At 45.4% G+C, this 25,710-nt stretch overlaps 1 protein-coding gene across 5 annotated transcripts in view; it reads left to right on the top strand.

The window, feature by feature from the left end:
* The window catches only part of Hlcs (holocarboxylase synthetase), a 217,878-nt gene that overhangs the window by 70,963 nt on the left and 121,205 nt on the right, over positions 1–25,710 (top strand). For all 5 annotated transcript variants that reach the window (XM_045150867.1, XM_045150864.1, XM_045150865.1 and 2 more), the window contains one exon: positions 1,279–1,550. In XM_045150867.1, the coding sequence (XP_045006802.1) occupies positions 1,279–1,550 (272 nt within the window). The remainder of the gene's footprint in view (positions 1–1,278; positions 1,551–25,710) is intronic.

The raw sequence follows: 25,710 nt of genomic DNA, 5'->3' as shown, positions 1-25,710 counted from the left end.
GAATTTATTGTTTTTAGTAGCTTAGGTTTATTTTTTTTTTTTTCAAGTAGGCCCATTCTTGAGTATGGTGGACACTAGAGAGAATAGTGTAAAAAACCCCAATCCCATTATAAATCTGTATACACCTTAACAAGCGCACACCACCTACATGTAATGGTAACACTTGACTTTATTAGTCTCAGCTGTTTTGGAGGCAAATTATGCATCTCATGACCTTTATACACTTCATTAAGGACATTTTCCTATCTCACTTTGGTACTTCCATACCTATTAAAATGAACAATAATTCTTTTTCTTTACCTTTTTGTTTTGTTTTTCTTTTGAGGCAGGGTTTCACTGTGGCCCAGGCTGACCTGGAATTCATTATGTAGTCGCAGGGTGGTCTTGAACTCATGGTCATCCTCCTTCCTCTGCATCCTGAGTACTGGGATTAAAGGTATGTGTTATCATACCTGAGAAAGAGAGAGAGAGAGACAGGGGCAGACAGAATGGGAGTGCCAGGGCCCCCAGCCACTGCAAACAAACTCCAGATGCATGTGCTACTTTGTGCATCTGGCTTTTATGTGGTTACTGGGGAATCGAACTTGGGTTGCTAAGCTTTGCAGATAAGCATCTTCACTGCTGAGCCATCTCTCCCGCCCTCATTAGGTCTTTGATTATTTGTTTTGAGATTGGGTTTTGCTATGTAGCCCAGGTTGGCCTTGGTTCATAAACTTAACTGCCTCCGCCTCCCTAGTGCTGGCACTCCAGGTATGTTGTCAGCACACCTGGCTCTTCACGTCTTTTGAATCCCCTGTTGTTTAGACAAGTGTCTCTATCCTGTCACCATACTGTCCCTTTTTCCCATGACATCTTGCGAGTGTGCTGTTCTGCAACTTGGTTAAAATGTCAGGATTTCCTCTAATGTCATTTAGCCTCTCCACCTACTCACTTGATAACCCATTATGGATTAATCCATCCAGGAGAGCAGACTTCCTCTCCTTATCCAGTCATGCCCCCTCCAAAGGTCTCTCTACCGAATATTAACACTATTAACATGCATTTGGGGGTTACGTTCCCAGCATGAATTCTGGGAAACTGACATTCAAACCATAGTGCGTGTGTGGTCTGTGCTGTGGTGTACTAGTTCAGTGGTCCAAAATATGCTAATGCGGCTTTATTGATCATGAACTAGGAAGTACTTAAGTTACCCAATAGTGTTTTAAGGAAAAGCTGCCATCCTCCAAAGACACACCAAATCACAGCCTGTTTGTTTCCATTTTTTTATGAAAAACACAGGGAATCCAGGATCCGCTTATGCAGTGGCTCAGGAAACATGTGGATACAGAAGGAGTCATAAAATCCAGCAAACTCTCCCTTAAGTTTGTTTCATCTTACACACCTGAAGTAGAGATCACCCCGTCTTCCCTTCCTGTGGTGACCGACCCAGAGGCCTTCTCATCAGAACACTTTAACCTAGAGATCTACCGGCAAAACCTGCAGACCAGGCAGCTGGGGAAAGTCATTCTGTTTGCAGAAGTGACCACCACAACCATGAGTCTTCTGGACGGGTGAGTCCTGATCCCGCCTTGACCTGCTCTGAGGCGTTCTCTGAGGTGACGGGTCACGGGAACCCATGGCAGAAGAGAGGGAGAGTCAAGATGTTCATTGGCGAGCTAGACATGCTCTTGTACTAGCAGAGTAAAATGCACCAAGAGGAGTTCAGTGATGCGTGTGTCAGAGGTGTGTGTTCTGCAGCGCGGGAAGTACTCTGTCACACTTGTGTGTTCTGTTGCATGGGAAGTGTTTGTGGCGGAAGTGTTGACTTTGATCATTCCTTTCAGAATATCCCGGGCAGCAGTCATTATTGATTAGTTCACCATTTTTACGTTTGTGCTGTTATAATCAGGATGTTTTTTAGGGACATTGGAAGAGCAGATTGGAGTGACACACAAAGCTGGGTCAAATTGAAATAAGTTGGAACTTTGTGTTTTGAAAACTGTTCTGGTATATTCCTATATCATACTTTTTTCAAGCACTCTATACTGTCATTTTTTTCTTCTTTTTAATTTTATCATTTACTTACTTGAGAGAGAGAGAGAGGGAGGGAGGGAGGAAGGGAGAGAGGGAGAGAGAAATTGGCAGATAGAGAGAATGGGTGCACAAGGGCCTTCAGCTGCTACAAATGAACTCCAGATACGTGTGCTACTTTGTGCATTTGGCTTATGTGGATCCTGGGGAATTGAACCTGCATCCTTTGGCTTTTCAGGCAAGTGCCGTTAACTACCAATCGATCTCTCCATCTTCACTCTGTAATCTAATTTGGAAGTTTACAGTTTACTTTTATTGCAATTTTTTATTTTTTTTCTTTCTTCTGCCTGTGGGAAGTAGATGAAAGAAATTCATCTGAGCTTCTCGAGTTGTCTATACTAATTAATACTATTTTAGCTCAAAAAGTTGGTTTACAGCAAGAGGGAGTATGAAAAAGGATGTCTCCTCTCCATGTTGGGCCAAAATTGAAGGAATGTATGACTCTAGAGATTTCTGGATTCACAGTTTCTGGTGTTTATTCTTGGGGCTGAATGATGAGATGGATATGCAATTCATCTTATGGGAATATTTTTGTTTTTACTCTTAATAGCAATATCTGGAATGTAATCATATGCTGATATAAAATGACGAACCATCCAGCATTTTCCTGACTCCCAGGGTGGTAGTTTTAGTGTGTGTAGAAGAACCAGAAAAGGAGGCGGGGCTGGGGCAAGAGGCCCCACGCGCTGTGTTCATGAACGCTTTTTGCTTAATGCGTTATTCGTGTTGTCTTAGGTATTTTTTCAGTTTCCTGATCCTTCTGTCTCTACTTCCCTCCACCAACCTGCCACACCCCAGCAGAGAAGGGGAAATCCATCAGGATTAATTTGTTATGTATCCTGTGATAGTGGATGTGACTTAAGTGAAGGCTGTATTCCATGGAAGAGGTGACCCGTGGTAATTCCACCTTCTAAACAAATAATCATGTGTATGGTTAAAACACAGATGTATCTTACACATATCATCATGTCACAGAAGATCTTAGGAGAGGAAATTAAGTAGAAACCATGGGCACTTCAAGACCCTTTTCCTTGTTGCCATGGGTAACAGTGAAGGGCACTTGATGGTGAACTAGAAGCTGCCCATTGGAAGTGTGTTTACTGAGTCAGTGATGGGACAGTGCCTCACCAGGAGGGGTGCCAGGGTCCAGGGCATCACTGTTGTAAAATGACTGGGCTTTGCCACATGTTGTCTACCTGGTATTTAAGGTAAAAACAAAACAAAACAAAATCCTGTATAAGTACACTAGTTTAATACTCATAAATACAGGTTGGGAGAGAGAGAGACAGACAGAGAGAGAGAGAGAGAGAGAGAGAGAGAGAGAGAGAGAGAGCTCTTAAGCCACTGAAAACAACAAACTCCAGACTCATGGGCCACTTTGTGCATCTGGCTTTATGTGGGTAGTGGGGGACTGAACCTGGATCGTTAGGCTTTGCAGGCCAGCATCTGAATCACTGAGCCATCTCTCCAACCCATAAGTTCTTTTTTGATGTTGAGTTTTGCCAAAATTCTACCCTAAGATATTTGGGTCCAAGTGATACTGAGATGGACCCTTCCGCAGGATTAAGAGTTTTTCTTTTTCTGAAGGAAAACAAACGATTTTAGTTTCTCTCAGGGCGGTCAGGAGCTTGTCCCTGTCCTTGTCTGGGCTGTACGCAGCACAGGCAGCAGAACGACGTGTGGTTGTCACTAATCCCTCTGCTCCCGCAGGCCATGCAGATAGGCTTAGCTGTCGTGGTGCAGGGGGCCTTCACCGCTGCTTCCAAGGGCTCCTTCCCAGCACCCCCGGGAGGTTGCTCCCAGCAGCCTGTGAAGTCGGTGAGCAGGGCTGGGAACCACTGGGAGCTGCAACAGTTAGAAAGAAGCTTCTGACAAGGTTTCCATTTGGCACCAGGACTCAGAATGGCTCAGAGGGGCCAGTGACAGATAAATGCAACATACCTACTGTTTCGCTGCAGGAGCGAGTGGAGAGGATTTCTAGCCCTGGTGTGGTATTTGGTTCTACACGTGGCAATCGCGTGGAGTCACAGGTGCCAGTTGTAGCAACGTGTGTGGAAGCCTTCTTTTCCAGGCACTGCTTTCGTGTGCTTTCCTTGTCCTCAGGAATCTCATTCGCCACCTCTCAGTGCTCCATGGCAACCCTCGGCCAGCCAAATGCTGCTGCCACAGTGGGACGCACGGTGCTGGATCACGGGGTGCGCTGCGCGCAGAACTGCGTCTGGCTCTGAAGCCTTACCCGTGGCTCGGAAGACAGCAGGAAAGACGAAGGTTCAAACCCACGAGCAGAGTTCGCTTGGTGCTCTTTTCTCCCTCCACCTGTATTCTCCCTAAGGCAGCTGAGCAGCTCTTTCCTACTGAGCTGGTGTGGATTTAAACTTAATCTACAGGAGTTTCTCACCAAGTTCTGGGCTGGGGAGGTGGCTCAGGTGGTGAAATGCTTACTGTGCCAATGTGAGGTCCTGAGTTAGGGTCCCTAGCACCCACGCAAATGCCTGTGTGGTGTTGTCCTGGTGATCCCAGCGCGTGGGGGAGGTGGAGACAGGCTCACCCTGAAGCTGGGTGACGGCATTGGGACCAGCCTAGTCAGTGAGCACTCAATAAATAAGGTGTGAAGTGACAAAGGAAGATACCCAGTGTTGACCTCTGACCTACACACAACGTGTACACATATGAACATACACACACACACACACACACACACACACACACACACATACACACACAGAAAAGGATTGCTTTGGTAGTCAGCTTTTCACCCTAAAAATTCTGGTCTTATAAAGGCTTCCATATCCTACTATTTCCACCTCTCTGTTTAGTGGAGCTCCCTTGGGTGAAAGGCCAGGCTCTAAAGCACATCTTTTTTTTTTTTTTAATTTATTTATTTGAGAGTGACAGACACAGAGAGAAAGACAGATAGAGGGGAAGAGAGAGAATGGGCGCGCCAGGGCTTCCAGCCTCTGCAAACGAACTCCAGATGCGTGCGCCCCCTTGTGCATCTGGCTAACGTGGGTCCTGGGGAACCGAGCCTCGAACCGAGGTCCTTAGGCTTCACAGGCAAGCGCTTAACCGCTAAGCCATCTCTCCAGCCCCTAAAGCACATCTTGAGCACAGGCTCATGGCTTCTGCATGGTGGAGCATCTGTCTCTTGTCCTGCTGGGGACACAGGACATCTCCACGGCTCCAACATGACTGTTGGCTGCAGACAGAAAGCTGTTTTCTCAGCAAATTCATACCTCTTTCCATGGAGACTCTTTCCACCTTATGGAGGCTGGATAGCTCTAGTTGGAGGTCAGTTCTCATATCAGACTTGACTAAGAGTGTCAAAGAAGACTGGCAAACCCTAACATCCTGACTCTCAGAGCTACTCTGGCCGTCCTGGAACTTCCTAATGGACCCCTGCCAGCCCCCCTAACACAGGGAAGGTCAGAGCTCTGTCAAATCCTTCATTGATGGGAAACCAGGAGACTTGGGCCCTTCCCATCAGGCCTTGTTCTCGTGGTGTGCATGAGGTCCAGGTCGTAATTACGCTCCCTGCCCAGGTGCCTGTGTCTAGGAGAAGGCTTAGGAGACAGGCATCTCAAGTCAAAGTGCCTTAGACACGAGGTGGGTTTTCTGTCACGTCGGTGAGGTAGGCCGAGAGGGGCAGCCAGGAACAGTGTGTGGCCCGCAGTGCCGGAGATCCTGTTGAGTTGCTTGGTGCCCTTGGCCTGTGGTCCAGGTGGTAACTTGGCATTGCTGTTCTTCCTATAGCCAGTAATAGGAGGACGCAGTGTACAGTCCTGTCTCTGTTCATTGTTGACTCCTTAGAAGCCTCCTTTGTGTCTTTGTGTTCCTCTCCCGTGGCTAAGCCTCGTCATATGACCTACATATATTTTAAAAAGCTAGGAAACACATGTTTTTTTATATCTTTTTTATAGTTTATATTTAATTATTTGAGAGAGAGAGAGAGAGAGAGAGAGAGAGAGAGAGGGAGAATGGGTGCACCAGGCCCTCCAGCCAGTGCAAACAAGCTCTAGACAACGTGCGTCATCTTCTTCATCTGGTTTATGTGAGTACTGGGGAATCGAACCTTAGTCCTTTGGCTTTGCAGACAAGCACCTTAATTGCTAAGCCATCTCTCCAGCCAACATTTGGTTTTTTATAAGAGGCATCTGCAAATCCAACTGAAGGTCAGGCTTCTATGGCTAAGGAGACGTGGAGGACAGACACGAGGACATTTAGAAGCCTCTTTGACAGGCCCGGGTTTTCAGACTCTGAGAAGTAGCCGGAGGTCTGTGGCGGGTGTTCTTCCAGCGCCACGGCGTCTGTGTCCTCACAGTCACGGGTGGAGATAACGTGTAGCTCTGGTTTTGTTCACTGTTCACGTAAGGTCATTAGACATTTCTTTCTTCTGTTGTTGTAAGTCGAGGGGATTTGGAAATTCCTCATCTGACATACACCTTGGCCAACATTGAATTTTCATCTTTGACTACAAACCAAGCTCAACTGCCGTAGTACTGAAGTAGATATTGGAAGCTTTCATTTACCTCTGAGTGTGATGGTGAGCTCATCTATTTTTTCCTTATTTTATTTAATATGCACGTGTGTGTGCGCGTGCATGTTCGTGTGTACTGAGTCACATGTTTGTAGGTGTACATGCATAGGAGTGTGCACGTGTGGAGGGCAGGGGGTAGACTTGGGTGTTGTTCCTCAGGAATGCCCTCTACCTCCATCTGAGATGGTCTCTCATTGGCCTGGAACTTTCCAATTATGCTAGGTGGGCTGGCTGCCAGTCCCCAGGGATCCTCCTGTCTCTGTCTTCCCACTGCTAGAGTTACAAGCTTGCGCCACCATGCCTGGCATTTTTACGTAGGTTCTGGGCATTAAACTCAGTTCCTCATGCTTGTACGGCAAGCCCTTGCTGATTGAGCCATCTTTCCAACCCGTGCCCTTCACCTTCTGCCGCTGCTCTGTAACCTTGGAAGGCGTGTTAGTGATTCAGGAGTGGGGCCAGTACAGAAGGTTGGAGCTTGCTTGTTTGTAACTGCCTCCAGGCACTCAGAGGGCCTGTGGCTCTCAACTCTGAAGGCAAGTCCGGGTAGTGCATTTTCTGCCACCCAGCTCCCGGGTTAGGCGAGGCTCTTTCGGCCTTGATCCCCTAGCCTGGTCCTTCTGTGGTGTACCTTCCAGGCCATGAAGTTCTTGCCGCACTCCCCAGTAAGAGCACTGTGGTTTGGATACGGTGTTCTGTGCTGCAGGCCCCGGAGGACTTGAGGGGCTTTTATTTTTCTTTCTATGCAGTTTCTGGTAGGTTTCCCATGTCCAGTTAGCTCAGCTGTTGGGTTGAGTCCCAAGGGCCTGGACTGCAGGCTGGGCCTGGCCCACTGAACTGCCCCATGTTCCATGGTCACGTCCTACAGCTGCAGCCCAGACCGCCTTTTGCAAGTGTGAGCTCTCGGTGGTGGTGGGATGTAGGCAGGGGGTGTGGATGGGCCACCGCCAGCCCATCACCACCACTGGTAAAGCACCTCCAAGCGCTCACTCTGCCCTGGTATGGGGCGTCTGGCACATTCTGTCTAGTGATGTGATGATGGCCCTCAGTGAGGACAGCCTGAGGCCAGGCCACGGAGCACAGGATCATGGGTAACTGAGTCACTGTTGTTTTTGGAATTGCCTTTTCTTTGAGTCATGGGATCTTTCTTGATAGACTTATGCCAAGACTCTGTCAGATAGTGAAATGGCTTACATGTGAAGCCAGTGTGTGGTGAGCCAGATGGACACACAGACTAAATTCCTGGGCATTACTTGTGCATGCCGAATAGAGTAGTCAAGGGTTGGCTATTTTTTAGTTGTAAAGGATAGTTTTTATTTTCTCATCGGGCGTGCATTTCTTTATCACCGTGAAGTCCCTTGACTTCTCAGGTTGGGATTCTCTGCAGTATTGTGGGGATAAGGCAGGGGAGCTGCCGTGGGTTGGTTCTACAATTGCCTCAGGGCATAGACTCAGTGCCAGGTACAGTTCCTGAGGCTGTGTACCTGTTCTTGGTCTTGATGAGGAGGTGGGCACAGCTGATAGGATGTGGAGAGAGGTGGGCACAGCTGATACGGTGCAGGGAGAGGTGGGCACAGCTGATATGTGGGGAGAGGTGGGCATGTTGATATGATATGGGGATAGGTGGTGGACAGGTCAATGGATCAGGAAGTCTTTTTTTTTTTTTTTGTTTCAAGGTAGGGTGTCCCTCTAGCCCAGGCTGACCTGGAATTCACTATGTAGTCTCAGGTTGGCCTTGAACTCATGGCGATCCTCCTACCTCTCTGAGTGCTGGGATTAAAGACATGTGCCACCACACCCAGCTTAGGAAGTCTTTTTTTTGTGTGTTCAGTTACTGTGTTTTGAGTGTTATTCCTGACATTATAAGGTTCATGATCTAGTGGGAAAATGTTGGAGCCTGGCCGTTATCACCACCTAGGCCCGTGACCTTGGCGTGTCCCCTTCCCTGGGCCTCGCTCTCTGCAGCTGTGAGGTCTGGAGCGGTGGGTGTTGGAGGCTCTCCTGGCACCTTCAGCTCTTGCCTGACCTGGAACTATCCCATGTCAGAAGTGCCTTGTCACTTTTGCTATATCAAGGTGACCTTCCGTACTGTTAGAAGGCTGAAGTTTTGTGGGTCATGTTGGGAAAGCATTATGTGGGTGACAGTTGACACCCTATATGCAGAGGGAAAGAAAAGAAAACCATCCCAGAAGAGAGCCTTTGAAATTACTTTTGAAAGTTGAGCATGGTGGCTCATGCCTGTGAACCACTGGGGAGGTTGAGGCAAGATCACCATGAGTTTGAGGTCAGTTTGGCCTACATAGTGAGACCCTGTTTCAGAAACCAAACAAAAAAAAATTTGGAGGGGGGACGTGGGGGGAGAACTCACATTGGAGAACATGACCACTATGACATAGGAAGAAGTATTTTGATTTCAAAGTTTGGGGCGAGCCCAGCTCCTCAACCCTCTGCGTACACACGTGGCTGGTCCTGAACCAATCTTCTCCTTTCTCCCCTCTGATTCTGCTCTACTGAGCTCGCTCCACTCTACACCCTCCTTCTCTGAAGTCCAAGAGGACAGAAATTGGGCTGGAACTAATTTAATGGCTGAGTGACCTCACAGTAGAGAAACAGCCGGATCCTAATAGGGGTCTTTGTCTCCACTCCCACCCTGGCTGGTAGCATGCCAGTCAAGAGTCAGGCTCGAGGCACAGGTGGAAGCGATTAGAGCTGTCATAAAGCTTGAAAAATTGATTCTGGAGGCGAAGTGACTAGATTGGACTTGACAGTGTTGTCCTAAAGATTCTGAGGGAAAATCCTGTAGTTTAATTTGAAATCCCTTGATTATTCATTAGTTTTCCAGATGGCTTTTGTTGATGTTTTACATATTAATGCCTGTATTGTGTTATCGATGGACTCTTAATGTGCACACAGGTAATAAGTGAAGAATAAATAGCTTGGTAAGTGTCCTAAATTAATGGGATATTAGTGTAATTGTGAAATAAAGGGTTTTTAAGAAGTTGATTGCTTTGAGTAATTAGTATGAGGTTTTTTTTATGGGCCAATTTAGTACTTTAAAAGTGAAAATGATTGGAGCATGTTTTCCTTTATTTTAATGTTTACTTCTAAATTGAAGTTTAGAACATAATTCCAGCTTTTGACTTTGGCAGTGGTCATGACTGGAGTTGTTCTCCAGGAGTTTTATTTAGTTGTTTCAAGTTGACACCTGAAGAAGTTAACCTGCTACATGCCGAGCTTCAGTTATTTAATAGCCCATCTCCACATTGGGTTTTAGTGTTCTGAAAGGTTTATTTTTGTATTTTGTAACTGGTTTTTATTTTTCTATTTTGTGTGTGTATGTATGTGTGGGAATGTGTGTGTGTGTGTGTGTGTGTGTGTGTGTGTGTGTGTAGGTCAGAGGTTGACATCAAGTGTCTTCCTTGGTCTATGTACCTTGCTTTTTTTTTGTTTTGTTTTTTGAGGTAGGGTCTCACTCTAGTCCAGGCTGATGTGGAATTCATTATGTAGTCTCAGGGTGGCTTGAACTCACAGTGATCCTCCTACCTCTGCCTCCTGAGTGCTGGGATTAAAGGTGTGTGTCACCACACCTGGCTTTGCACCTTGCCTTTTGAGGCAGGGTCTCTCACGGAACAAGAAGTTCATTCATTTAGCTTGATTAGTTAACCGTCAAACCCCAGGGGTCCTCCTGTCTCCACCTCCCTGGCACTAGGCTTACAGGTATGCACCGCCACCCCCTGCTTTGCGTGAGTGTTGGCGATCCACACTCAGGTCCTCATACCTGCGTGGCAAGTACTTTGTTGGGTGAGCTTTCCCTCTAGACCCATAACTGATTATTTTTATTTTTATTTTTTGAGGAAAGGTCTCACTCTAGCTCAGGCTGACCTGGAATTCACTCTGTAGTCTCAGCGTAGCCTTGAACTCACTGTGATCCTCCTGCTTCTGCCTCCCAATTGCTGGGATTAAAGGCATGTACCACCATGCCTGGCTTCATAACTGACTTTTAAAAAAAGATTTAATTAATTAATTAATTAATGTTTATTTATTTGAGACAGAGAGAGAGAAAAAGAGAGGGAGAGAGAGAAAGAGAGAATGGGCATGCCAGTGCTTCTAGCCACTGCAAACGAAGTCCAGGCACATGCACCACCATGTGCATCTGGCTTATGTGGGACCTGGAGAATTGAATTGGGGTTCTTAGCCTTCTCAGGCCTGTGCCTTAACCACTAAGCCATCTCTCTAGCCCTTCGTAACTGATTTTGTAAGAGGGGTAACTTACTGTGATGTTGGCCATTTTATAATGGTCACAGAATGATTTATTTAGATGGTCTTTTCCCTAGGTTCATTCGGTTGAAACTAGGTTTCTCTCTCAGTCAAATTGCACTGCTGTGACACAGTAGAATACTCTCCAGGTGGATGACAACTGAGCCCTATTGCTCCTAGGGCTGAAGGCTGGAAGTGAGAGATCAGGGTGCCAGACAGCTGTCTTCTGGGGTAGTTTGCTCAGATGGTGCCAAGTGGGTGGGGACTCGGCCGTAGGGACTTAATCACAGTGCCCCACCTTGTACCTTTAACGGGAAGAGTTTCATATATGATGGGGAATGAGGAGCAGGGAAGCACAGACATTCGGTCGGTTGTGCCACTTAGGTGTGGAATGACCCGAATGTCTCAACCTGAGCTTGACGGCACCAAGGAGAGCTAGCGGATGGAACCAGGAGCGCAGCGAACAATGGTTCCTTCAGTGGACGTGAGCTGCCTGGCCGTGGCAGACACTCCCCAACTCAAAACCTGCAGCATGATCTTTTTAAGTTCTCAGTAATCTTTTGAGGGCATATGAAACCTTTAGGAAGACAAGTAGATAATATGGTAGGGTACCCATTGTGGGAGGTAGGGTATTCATTGTAGAAGGTCCTAGACCTTTATGAAGAAAACAGATAATACAGTAAGGTATCCATTATGGAAGGTACTTGAAGAAACTGTGGCTTCCCTCATTTTATATCACTTAGGATAGAATATCTTGGCTTGACCTTGTGGTTTGGATCTTGGAATGGGGTTCTGCTTCCCTGGATGGAATCCCAGTTCCACCATGACCTAGACCAAGGCTTCTTAAACCTTTACTACTAATGACCTCTTCTCACCTGAGAAAATTTTGTATGATGCCAGGTATATAAAAAAAGAATGCACATCAAACATTTACTCGTACATTTATTGTAGGGCTGGGAAGAGGGCTTAGCCAGTAAAGTGCTTGCTTTGCACACAAGAGGACCTGAATTGGATTTCTAGAATGCGCATTAAAAGACATCTGAGCCGGGTGTGGTGGTGCATGCCTTTAATCCCAGCACTTGGGAGGCAGAGGTAGGTGGATCACTGTGAGTTCGAGGCCACCCTGAGACTACATAATGAACTCTAGGTCAGCCTGTGCTAGAGTGAGACCCGTACCTTGAAAAACCAAAAAAAAAAAAAAAAAAAAAAAAAAATACATCTGAGAATGGCAATATGGTGATATGTATGCATACTTGGAATCTCAATGCTGAGGAGGTAGAGACAGGTGGATCCCTGGGGCTCACTGCCCAGCCAGTCTCACCTTCTTGGCAAGTTTCAGATCACTGAGAGACACTACGTCAAAAAAAAGGTGGATGATATCAGAGGAACAGCACCTGAGGTTGTCCTCTGGCCTCCACAGGCATGCACATACATGTACACACACACACACACACACACACAGAGTTTTATTTAAAAACAATTATTTGGTATAACTGTAAATTTGCCATTTATCCAAGATGGAATAAGTATGTGTAGTAATAAGATGGATATTCTTGTTTATTCTTACATGAATAGTTAACCTTGGCTGCACATCTGATACTTTAAGATCTATAATATCTAAAGAGATTTTTTAGCATTAGTCAGCATTTTGGTTTTATAATTGTCAATGCTGAAGACATTGCTTTGCTTAAAATTGTATGTTTATGGCCATTTTGGATACTGTTGGAAATTTTGTCTTAATCTCAAGCCAAATTTATTGAGTGATTTTTTTTTTCTTAAGTCAGCAACTCAAATAGCATTTTTTAAACTTTTTTTTTTTTTTTGGTGTGTGTATGCGTGGGTACACGTGTGTAGAGTATGTGGTATGTATGCACGTGTGAATACAGATGTGTGAACACTGTGCAAATATGTGTGGTGCCCAGAGGAGAACCTCAGGTGCCTTTCTCTCTTACTCATCCATGTACTTCCTAGAGACAGGGTCTCTCCCTCAATGCTGTGCTGCCATTTTGTTTTCTGTCGGTGAACCCCAGCAATCTGCCAGTTTTCACCCCTGCAGACGGGTTGCAAATGAGCATGGCCATGCCCAGCTTCATATATATATGTATTTTTCTGGTTTATATATGTATATGTTTGGTATATGTATGTATGTATGTATGTATGTATTTTTTTTTTTTGTTTTTCGAGGCAGGGTCTCACTCTAGCCCAGGCTGACCTGGAATTCACTATGGAGTCTCAGGGTGGTCTCGAACTCACGGTGATCCTCCTACCTCTGCCTCCCCAATGCTGAGATTAAAGGCGTGCGCCACCATGCCTGGCTTTTTTTATTTTAAATATTTTTATTTATTTATTTGGAGAGAGAGAGAGAGAGAGAGAGAGAGGGAGGGGCAGGCCTCCAGCCATTGCAAATAAACTCCAGATGCGTGTGTCACCTTGTGCCTCTGGCTAACATGGGTTGTTGCAGTCCGGTTCGCATTGCTGGTAGAAATCACCCAACCAAGAGTAGCTTCTGGGAAAAAGGTTTATTTTGGCTCACAGGCTTGAGGGGAAGCTTCATGATGGCAGGGGAAAACGATGGCATGAGCAGAGAGTAGACATCACCCTCTGGCCAACATAAGGTGGACCACAGCAACAGGAGGGTGTGCCAAACACTGGCATGGGGAAACTGGCTATAAGGCCCATAAGCCCGCCCCCAACAATACACTCCCTCTAGGAGGCATTAATTCCCAAATATCCATCAGCTGGGAACCTAGCATTCAGAACACCTAAGTTTATGGAGGACACCTGAATCAAACCACCACACGGGTCCTGCGGAATCTAACCTGGGTCCTTTGGCTTTGTAGGCAAACACCTTAACTGCTAAACCATCTCTCCATCCCCATGCCCAGCTTTTTTTTTTTTTTTTTTTAATTTATTTATTTGAGAGCGACAGACACAGAGAGAAAGACAGAGGGAGAGAGAGAATGGGCGCGCCAGGGCTTCCAGCCTCTGCAAACGAACTCCAGATGCGTGCGCCCCCTTGTGCATCTGGCTAACGTGGGGCCTGGGGAACCGAGCCTCGAACCGGGGTCCTTAGGCTTCACAGGCAAGCTCAAACTTGGACAGTCTCAAGCCTTCCTTTGTCCTCATGCTTAAATGGCAAATGCTCTTCATTGCTGAGCCATCTCCATCCCTCCAGTTCTCAGACTGCAATTGCTGAAAATCAAACATTGTAACACAACATAATCTGAAGACGTGCTAATTTGGTACTTAGGTGCTGAGGGTTTCTACAAGAGCAGAAAACTTGGGGTGTACAATAATAGTTGTGAGTCTGAGTTGACGTGTTTCAGTTATGGTGAATGTTGTACGGCACGTGACGTCCCATGGCGCCTCGCAGGCGAGTGGCGTCAGGATCACCTCAGGTTCATTATCTGTTGAACTAATTTCCGATGGCGACCCATTCAGGAGCCTTTACTGTTGCCACATGTTTCCCACATATTGTCATCCGCAGTTTAAGAAACTGTGTACTAGGTCAGTTGCCCTGGGCAAATTGGTAATCTTTCATATCTTTTTTATTGCTTCTTTATCTGTGAGCCTGCGTCATTAGGGTTTGCAGGCAAAGGCTTTAACCACTGAGCCATCTCTCCAGCCTGGTAATAATAGATTTTTTAAAAAGTATTTTTAATGCTTTTGTATTTTTCTCTTTTCTCTCTCTCTCTTTTTTTTGGGGTGGGTGTTTGGCTTTTTGGATGGGGTCTCATGTCAGCCAGGCTGGCCTCAAACTCAGCGTGTAGATGAGACTCATCTTGAGCTCCTGCACTTCTTGCTTCCACTTCTCAAATTCTGGAATTACGGATGTGTGCTGCGGTGCCTGGCTTTTTTTTTTTTTAATTATTATTTATTTGAGAGCGACAGACACAGAGAGAAAGACAGATAGAGGGAGAGAGAGAGAATGGGCGTGCCAGGGCTGCCAGCCTCTGCAAACGAACTCCAGACGCGTGCGCCCCCTTGTGCATCTGGCTAACGTGGGACCTGGGGAACCGAGCCTCGAACCGGGGTCCTTAGGCTTCACAGGCAAGCGCTTAACTGCTAAGCCATCTCTCCAGCCTTTTTTTTTTTTTTTTGAAGGTTAGTGACTGGACAATGTCTCATTTTTTAAAGTTATTTTATTTACTTTGAGAGACTGAGGTGGGGGGAGGAGGTGAAGAGCCAGAGAGAGAGAGAGAGAGAGAGAGAGAGAGAGAGAGAGAGAATGGGTGCACCAGGGCCTCAAGCAGTTGCAAATGAACTCCAGACGTATGTGCTACCTTGTGTGTCTGGCTTACATGGGTCCTGGGGAATTGAACCCGCGTTCTTATGCTTTGCAGGTAAATGCTGTAATTGGTAAGCTATTTCTTAAGTCCAACTGCCTCTTCTTTTTTTTTTTCTGTCTTTAGAGGTAGGGTCTTGCTCTAGCCCATATGATTGATTCTGGTCTGGAATTAGTCTCAGGCTGGCCTCGAACTTACAGCAGCCCTCTTACCTCAGCCTCCTAAGTACTGGGATTAAAGGCATGCTCTCCCACACCTAGTTCCCAAATGTCTCATTTCTGAGAAACCTGCAGGAGCCCACACTAGGCTCTAGGGGGGGATAGAACAGATGTGGTTTTCCTTCAAGGGCCCCCCCTGGATATATGGGCTATGTTGTAGTACGTCTGCAGCGCTCTTAGTGTGTTCCTAATATTTCTTGAGCCCTCACTCTTTAAGCTTTGGGTGTTCATTTCTGTTTTCCCTTTCAGCCTTCCACCTTGGTGCAGTGGGTGTCTGTGAAACAAATTGACATGGTCTGTGCTCAACATTGTGATAGGCATTTTCTTGGGGTGGAGTTTCCTTCAAAAATCTTGTGATCTTTTCCTCATCATATTAGAAACACAATAGTTCATCTCTGGGCACTGTTTTACCAAAAGTGATTCTTTTATTTTAGCTTTTTCTGAAAGATGAAAAAAAAAAAAAACCCACCTAGTTAATTGTTCACACCTGTCTTTCTCAAGCTTGTGGAATGAGTTGTTTTTCACGGAGCTTTCTTTTTTTCTGAAATCATAGCACTGCCATTTTCATAGTTTGAGAGAATCAACCCTTCATTTTCATAGCCAAATGCCTTGGCGTTTCCCACAACAGTCAAGACCCCAAACTTCCTGTGTCAGTCTGAAATGCACATGCTTGATGTTGCGTCATTGACTTGAATCCAATCAATTTAACTCCTCATTACTCTGCAGAATTAACTTGCTGGTGTGCTGAACTTATGTTTTGTGTGTGTGTGGTGTATATATGTGTATGTTTGTGTGTGTGTGTGGAAGTCAGAAGTCAATGTTGGGTGTCTTCCTTAATCAAACTCTGCCTTAGTTTTTGAGACAGGATCTTCCATTGAACCCGGAGCTTACTGATTCAGCCAGACCAGCTAGCCAGCAAGCTCCGAGGATCCTCCAGTCTCTGCCTTCCCAGATCTGGGATTATAGGCACACACTGCCATGGCTGACTGCTTATGTGGGTGCTGGGGTTCTGAACTCAGGTCCTTGTGCTTACACAGCAAGTACTTTACCGACTGAGCCATCTCCCCAGCCCCCCCCAAACTAAATTTGATATTGAATTTAAACAAGGCATAAAAGACCACAAAGGTATAAAAGCAAGGCTTTGGGTTAGGCAAGTCTATCAAGAGTGATGGCCATGGGGACTTCTCTAAAATTCCATTGCTGAAGCTCAGGTTCACCTTAGAGAGAAAGTAAGAGGTGATCCGAGCCCTCTGACCTCTGGGAATGTGCTCACAGAGATTGAAGAGCCCACAGTGCCAGGGCCCTGACACAACCTTGGACCCAGGGTGGGCTTCCTGGACACCAGGCTTCTGCAGGGCAAGACAGCCCGCGACGTACATAGCAAGGGAGGCTTTGATGTACCCTTAGCCCGGGGATGAATTCTTGGCTTCCCATTGTAAAACAGGCCAGCTCAGTGGCATCTACTTGTGGCGGTGCCACTCAGCTTTAGGCAGCCCAAGGGGCAGCTGCACACAGGGGGGCCCTGTGCATGGTCTCTGGCTTGGAGGGGTCATTGGTAAGCATCACTTTAATCTTTCCCAACTAAGATGGGTGCTTTTCCTGCAGGGAGACTATTGATAGCCACCTTCCTGGAAACTGCCAAAATCAAGATTGAAAATATGTCCAAGGGTCTGATACAATAAGACGTGTTAGAAAAACAGCACTTTCCAAAGTTGGTTTATGAGTTAACAGGAAGGCCTAACTTGGAACTTTTTAGATAGCCTCTTAGACTGTAGTGTTCACGATCACCCAAGTGTGACCACTCACCTGTGTACATGTGGTGTGCAGAAAGAGGCTGAGGGCTGGCGTTGCAAAGTGTTATATTAAAACTCTGTAAATGTGTAAAGAAAGAAAGAAAAAAGAAAAGCCCTGTAAAAATGTGTTGGGTAACCAAGCAGATATTTCTCCTCCTACTTATTTAAGCCTCTTTTCCCCACTTGCACTTCTCCCCTGACTTCACTTTGTGGCTTATTTAGAGCTTTTGTTTTTCTTTTGGGGCTGGAGAGATGGTTAGCAGTTGAGGCGTTTAAATAAAACACTTACCTTCTTTGGAAGTGAGAGTTGGGTGGCTCTCATCTGCCCCTTTAAAAGCCTTTTACACACTGACTGTTGGTCAAACACACTGAGATCTCTGAAATACCTTCGTTTTGTGTTCTGGGGAGAGAGGCAGGTTCTGCTCCTGCCTGAAGGGTATCTGTCACTTGGAGAGCCCAAACACCACATTTTTCCGACATTGCACAAGGGGTCATTCATCATTTTCATTTTATTGTTTGGCTCTCCCACAAGAGTATTCAAATTAGTGAGAAGGAGAATGATGAAGTCATTGCTTGGCAGGAAGGGATTTTCTTGGGATGTGGGAAGGGTGAGGGGACAGGAAGAGGCAGGGATTATGGTAAGGTCTAGACCTACCTACCTCTCTCTTTGCCCTCCAGTTCCAGAGGTCACCAGAATGTTAATGTAGTTTTCACAGCTTGAACTTGGATAATAGCGGCAGGAGAGATGGCTCAGAGGTTAAAGGCACTTGCTTCCGAAGCCCGCTAGCCCAGTTTCGATTCCCCAGGACCCACGTAAAGCCGGGTCCACTAAGCGGCGCGTGCGTCTGCAGTTCTTTGGCAGTGCAAGAGGCCCTGGCACACACGCGCTCACTTTCCCTCCCTCCTTACAAATAAGTAAATAAAAATACTTTAAAAAGAAATTGGATAATGTGTATGTATAGAGTTTACCTAAAAATGAAACTGCACTATGGGCTGACAGTCTTAACGTCCTAGAAGCCTTGTATTGGAACACCCAGCTCATGTCCTGCTGATGTGGTTTGTGTAAAGTTGGGCGAATTGTTCAACTTCTCTGGCTGGGCCTGTTTCCTCATCTGTAAGATGAGAGGGTTGTGTTAGGTATGTATGGCTTAATGTTTTAAAAGCTGAAAAAAGTATTTTATTTTTATTTATTTGCAAGGAGAGAGAGAGAGACAGACAGACAGACAGATACACACACACACACACACACACACACACACACACACACACACACACACACAGAGAAACAGAGAGAGAGAGATAGAGAATAGGTGCACCATGGCCTCCAGCCACTGCAGACGAACTCCAGATGTGTGCACCATTTTGTGCATCTGGCTTTATGTGGGCGCTGGGGAACTGAACTCCACGTGCCTGATTCTGCAGCCAAACGCCTTAACCACTGAGAAGTCTCCTTAGCCCAGACTTTAAAAAAAATTTTTTTTTTAAAGCTAGGCTAACAAAGAATTTTTTTTTTTCAAAAAATGACTTAGTTGACATGAATCAAAGCAGAAGTTGTATATGTAACTTTTTTCTTTTTCTTTAGGATTTTCATACATGAACATACTGTAATTTGATCATAATCCCCTCTCATTGCCTTCTTTTGCCCTCCCCACCACTCCACCTCCACTCCATTGGACCTCTTCTTTCCAAGTCCTCTTCTGTTTTGATGTTTTAGTTTTTTGAAGCAATAAAACTTTTTTTTTACATATGCATGTGGTAGTGTGTGTATCCATTGACGCACCAGTGTGTGTCCCTTTGCACCTGTGTGTACTTGTGGAAGCCAGAGGTTGATGCTGGGTGTCTTCCTTGATTGCTCTCCACCTTATTTACTGAGGCAGGGTCTGTTGCTTGAGCCCGGAGATCTCTGACTTGGCTCATTGAGCCTGTCATTCCTCTAGGGAGCCCATGCACCTGCCTTCCATGAACCAGGATTACAGGCAGGTAATTTAATGAATACATGCTGGTGTTTGTGAGGGTGCTGGGCATCAGAGCTCTAGTCTGCATATGAAAGGACTTTGCCAACTGAGCCATCCACCCAACCCCAGACTTCTTCTCAAGTTAAGTGGCATAAGTGGTACAGAGGAGCATGGCCTTGCCAGCTGTCTCAGAGCCTAGGTGCTCACGATCCTTCTAGGCCCCTCTGACTTGAGGACACTTATTTTAATGACTGTGTAGCTTGTTGGCTGGCTTGCTTATTTATTTATTTATTTAATTTACTTTTAGAGAGAGAGAGAGAGAGAGAGAGAGAGAGAGAATTGGCACACCAGGGCCTCAGCCACTACAATCAAACTCCAGATGCTTGCACCACCTAGTGGGCATGTGCGACCTTGCACTTGCCTCACCTTTGTGAGTCTGGCTAACTTGGGATGTGGAGAGTTGAACATGGGTCCTCAGGCTTTGTAGGCAAGCGCCTTCACCACTAAGCCATCTTTCCAGCCCTGGGTTGCTTCTTTTTATTCTTTGCCTTGTTCCAAAAAGAACGTAAGGCAGCAGGGACCTAGCATTATCTGTTCTAAGCTCTTTCTGCCTCATGAAGGTACTGTTGTCCAATCAAAATGTATGTGCTCTGTTCCTCTGGATGTAACTTGCCACATGGAAGTTTTGTGTACGTGTGTTACTCACGACAGGTGGCATCGTTTGGAGTGCTCAACCTCCCAGAGCAACAGTGGTAACAGTTGAGTAATTGGAGTTCTCTCTGGAGCCCAGGGAAAGCTGGATGAGTTCTATGACCCAGTGAAATGGGACACTCTCATGACTGGGGTTTGTCTTGGTGAGTATTCAGATGTCTCCACTTAGAATTAAATGATGCCTGAGTAGAAAAATCTGAAGTCACGTCCAACCCAAACAGAGAGACTGCAGGAGGGGAGCTGGCTGTGGTGGTACACTCTGTAATCCCAGCACTCAGGAGGGTCAGGAGTTCAAAGTCATCCTCGGCTACATTTTGTGCTTGAAACCAACCAGGACTACAAAAGACTATAACTCAACAAACCAACCAAAGAATGAAGAAGAAAACTTCAGGAGGGGATGAAACTGTTGTGAGCAATGACTCAGCTGCTCCGGGAGCCTCCCTTGGTCCATCCAGCCCCTCAGCAGCCCTGGAAGAAAAGAGCAGCCAGAGGGGAAAGGGGCCTCAGTGGTGTGGAGCTGTCTCGGTTGAGGTCTTGCTGATGTGTTGGAGCTTGAAGTTTCCAGAAACCTTGCTTGGGTGGCTGGTGTAGGTGTGTAGTAGGTTTCACCTGGCATCAGGCTAGAGATGTCCGTGCTGGTGTAGGGTTCACTGCATAAGTTCTGTCTTCTCTGTTTCTTGGGGTTTTTATTTGTAAACCTTTCTACTCGTTGTCAGTCGCCTTCCTTCCTGTGAGAATAGTTCATGGCTCCTTCTCGTCTCCAGACTTAAACAAAATGAAGGTTGATTAACACTTTACCATCCAGGAACATCCATGGAGGGGACACGAGAACCTCCGAGGACATGGGCCAGGATTGGGAGTGATGTGGAGCTTCTCCGAGAAGACTTTGTCATTGCTTAGACTCTCAGTTAAAAGTGCATGTGCAGCGCTTTCTTAATGGATTCCCGTGCCCTCCCGTGCCTTCTCTTCCCTGGTCTTTAAAAATGGTTGATCGAGTTGCATATGTGTATGTGAGAGAAAGTGAGGCCTTCTAGGGCCTCTTGCCCCTGCAAATGAACGTCAGATGCTTGCACTGCTTCCTCGCATCTGCCCTGTGTGGGCTCATGCAAGCAAGCGCCCTGAACTGCTGGGCCATCTCCCTGGCCCCCACTCTCTCCTCTTTAAAAAATAAAATTTAAAATCTTATTTGCAGTGACAGGAAGCCATGCTACACCCATTCTCTCTCTCTCTGTCTCTCTCTCTCTCTCTCTCACATACACACACACATACATATTTTAAAAAGAATGAGCAGTAGGAGCAGCAGTGACAGGCTTGTCTTAGAGGCTTCGTCCTTTGTCTCTTGAACAGTGTCACCTCCAATAGACGCATCACTAAAATCCCAGTATTCTATGAATTAGGCCCCTCAACTTCAGATGGATTTTTGACTTTACAATCAGTTTAGTAGTGACTAATACTATTTATAACTGAGGACTGTCTGTAATCTTGTTGCAGAAGAAAATTGCATGAGCTGACATGTTGATTTTTTTTTGCCAATTTTCTTAAATATTTTAAAAAAACAATTTTTTTTATTATTGACAACTTGCATAATTATAGATTATAAACTGTGATAATTCCCTCCCCCCCCTACTTTCCCCTTCACAATTCCACTCTCTATCATATCCCTTTCTCCTCTCAATCAGTCTCTCTTTTATTTTGATATCATCATCTTTTCCTCCTGTTCTACTGGTCTTGTGTAGATAGTGCCAGGCCCTGCAAGGTCATGGATATCCAGGCCATTTTGTGTCTGGAAGAGTGCATTGTAAGGAGTCCTACCCTTCCTTTGGCTCTTACATTCTTCCCGCCACCTCTTCCACAATACACCCTGGGCCTTGGAAGGTGTGATAGAGATGTTTCAGTGCTGAGCATTGCTCTGTTACTTCTTAGCACTATGGTGCCTTTTGAGTCATCCCAAGGTCACCACTATCTGAAAAGAGAAGCTTCTATAACTGAAAGTGAGAGTAGCATTAATATATGGATATAAGCATTAAGTAAAGTGCTTATTGGGAAATTTGGTGAGCATAAATATGCACTTAGCCAGACACCAGCGGGCATTAACACCACTAGAGCTCATGACTTCTGTCATAGATTTTCAATATCAGGCATGTATTCCCTCCCGTGGAGTGGGCCTCCAGTCCCATTAGAGAGTGACTGGTTTCCCCCACAATAGCCATACCATTTGGCTAACCAAACTTAAGGCTTGTAGTGTCCACTATTGTTTATCTCCACTGATGATTTTTCTCTCTCATGGAGCTGCATGGAGCTTTCTGTCAGCTGGTCAACAGGGAGGAGGTTTTCAGCTCAGCTCCACCAAGATTTCTCAGTGGCCTTGCAGCCCAAGCATATGGAGTCTTTAGCAATAGGGTTATGCCATCTGTTTCTAGTGCAAAACCACATGCCTTGGCAATGGCCTATAATGTTTTGGGGGCATCAGGGACCTCCCTGGATAACAACTCACTGGAAGGTATCCCATCCCTGGCACTAAGAATTTTCTAGTAACAATCTATGGCTTCTGGATGTGCCATGGTCCAAACAATCTAGGTTTTCATATGACTTACTCATACCCACTTAGATTTTGATTAACCCTCTTCTAACCCTTCCTTTGCTCAATCTCTTCCCCTGACCTCACTTAGCAATCTCTTCATCTACTTACATATATACAATACAATTCAATTAATTTTTAAAAGGCTACTATATTGGTAGTTCTTAAAGTTGCAGCTGTGGCCTTACTGGTGGGACAGGTTCCCTCTTTTTCACTATCTTTGTGTGTGTATGACTGTGTGTGTTGGTGTTTGTGAGTACACGTGCACATGTACCACAGCATGTGTGTGAAGGTCAAAGGACAATGTTGGGTATTGCTTCTCACCTTCCACTTTGTTTGAAGCAGGGTGTCTGTTGGTCACCACTGCCTATGCTTCCTAGCTGGCCTGTAAACTTCTAGGGATGTTACAGATGCTGGCTACTACATCCAGCTTTTACATGGGTTCTGGAGATACAAACTTAGGTCATTATACTTGTACAGCAAGCTCTTTTACCCACTGAGCCATCTCCCCAACACCTCGGTTACTTCTCTGTTCCTTTGTACCATTATGCATGTGGATAATAATACTGATAACAAGACCTGATCTCAATTAAGCACACGAGTATGTGTGTGGTTGCCCGCATAGTTCGTGACCTCTAACGGGTGTTTTCCAGCAGTGGTTTCTTGATTCCCTGGGTTTCTGCTGGGATAGGACATTGCCAGTTAATGAAACTTCCTTTGAGAATTGGAACTCTTATTTACGTTAGCTTCTGTCTAGTTCACAGTAACCCTTCAAAGGTCAGCTCTAACAAATGTAATTGTTATTGTTATTCTCTGAAGTTTTGTGAACTTGAAAACAGAATAGTAGTAATTATCTAATTTGAAGATAAATGTGATGTTGATGGGCTCAGTCTTGGGCAGGAAACCACTGCCCCTTTGAGTTTATGAGTATAATGACCGTGTATCTAGAAGACACCGTTCCATAGCACTCCTCCCCATCCTTTGGCTCTTACAGTATTTCTATTTCCTCTTCTTTGATGTTCCTTAAGCCTTGGAGGAGGTTGTATAATGTTCTGTTTAGAACTAAGCACACAATAATCACTTATTCTCATCACTTTCCCAAGCTATGAGTTTCTGGATTAACCTCTACCCACTGCAAAAAGAAACTTCTCTCATAAAGGCTAAGAGCAGCACTCATCTATGGGTAGAAATGCAGATACTCAGAAGGCAGCTTGACATCCTGTCCATTTAGCATAATGACACTAGCAGCTTCACCCATAGGGCCTATGACTTCCCTAGCCACAGGCTTTTGACTAGGTTTATCATATGTGGCATGAATTCTCTCCTGTGTAGCTGGCCTCAGATCTGTTTAGAAAGCAGTTGAGAGACTTCTGGGCAAGATGGCTGCATAGGAGTCACGCCAATCCAGCCTAGGGATGGATTTAAGCAAAACCACAGCAATATATACTCTTCGTCTGAAAAGTGAAGGTGTATAGGTTTTTATCGGCCACAGTGGAGAAGCAGAAGAGACTAAGATCTATCTGAAAGGAGGAAACTGGCCAGAATCGTGCAGAGGTGCTTGTGGACCCAGCCCTTATCCATGCTCCTGCCTGGTGCCAGTTATAGGAGCAGAGACCAAACAAGGGTATTTTCCAACCTCACCAGCCTTCTTGCAAAGTCAAGAAACCTGAAGGGGAGACAACAGAGATCAGCTGAGGAGCTGCTGGAGGGACACAGGTGGGAGCAGCTGAGCAGTTCCAGGCAACTCCAGGCTTCCTGCCCTCTCCCTTCCCCAGCCGACAGCGCTGCGACCCTCTGGAGAATGCATTCAGCCCCTGGCAGCAGGGCATCCTGCACAGCTGACCAGAATACCAGATTCACAGCATAATATGGGGGGGTTGAGGTGGACACTCAGCATTGGTGAGATTGGAAGCCACCCCAAAAGATAATGAGGCCAATTCACAAAAAACAGGTACATAGGCCTGCACTGAAAGTGTTAATCTCTCTTTCCATGTCAGGGCAGGTTATGGGTTACATATTCTTGGCTGGCCTTACCATTTTCAATTTATCTGTATTTTGGGGTTGACTGTAGTTGCCTTTGATGGTTTCAGATTCATAAGGCCTTTGTTTTTTTCTTCTGTCACCATTAGGGGCAGGGTCTGATTCAGACCCAGGCTGACCTGGAACCCATTTCAGAACAGAAATCTCAACCTCTCAGTTCACAGGATTAAGGGTGTAGAGTAACACACAGCCTTAGGAATTGTGGCTTTATAAGGTTATCTCTTTGTTTTAATCCCCAAACTTGCAAACTCTGTGCTGGTTTTTTTGAATGTGTATATTGTTCAGTTGAATTTTAGAATTTGCCAGAAAATTGTTCCACCCAGCCTACTGGAATACTTGAAAATCAGCAAACTCAACACCTAGGATGACTTCTGTGGTTGGACTGGAGCACAAGAGATACACATGCACCTTAAACTCTTACTCTGAAGGTGCATAAAGTTGGATTTCCAAGTCTAAAAGCACTGCAGATAATTGGAAAACCCAAGCATCAAATCAACTCAGGATGCAAAAATTGCTACATTATAATATAACAAACACAAAGAATCAGCACAGTACAATCCCACCAAAAATTATAAATCCATCAGAAATGGCTCCCAGGGAGACTGTTTTAGATGAGATGCCTGATAAAGATTAAAAAAAAAAGATATTATCTATATTCAAAGAAATCAAAGAAGAAATCAAGGGAATCAAAGAAGAAAATAAAATCCTGAAGGAATTCCAAGAGAACACAGAAACCAGCTTAATGAAATAAGGTCATTACAAGACATGAGTAAGGACATAGAAATGCTGAAGAAAAGTCAGGCAAAAATAGTAGCACTGAAAAACATAGTAAGTCAAATAAAAAAACTCTGTGGAGCACGCCCATTCTCTCCCTCTTTCTCTGTCAAATAAGTAAATAAACAAATAAAAATGTTTAGAAAAAAAAACTGTGGAAAGTCTCACCATTAGAACGGATAAAGGAGAGAACAGAATATCGAAACTAGAAGACTAAGTGGCAGATCTAATATAGTCCAACGAAGAGAAAGGAAGGTATGAATGGGAATTTCACGATATCTGGGACATTATGAAAAGATCAAATAGAAGAATTCAGGGTATAGTAGAAGGAGAAGAATTTCTATCCAGAAGGATAGTAGGCATTTCCAACAAAATCACAGAAGAAAATTTTCCCCAGTCTGGGAAAGAAATAGCAGTGCACATACAGGAAGCTTTTAGAACACCAAACGGACAACACTTGGAAAGAACCACTCCTCACCAAGTTATAAGTAAACTAT

The sequence above is a fragment of the Jaculus jaculus genome, chromosome 5 (assembly GCF_020740685.1).
Source record: "Jaculus jaculus isolate mJacJac1 chromosome 5, mJacJac1.mat.Y.cur, whole genome shotgun sequence".
NCBI lineage: Eukaryota > Metazoa > Chordata > Mammalia > Rodentia > Dipodidae > Jaculus > Jaculus jaculus.
Note: the sequence above shows the minus strand (reverse complement) of the source record. Positions and strands in the feature narration are given on the sequence as shown.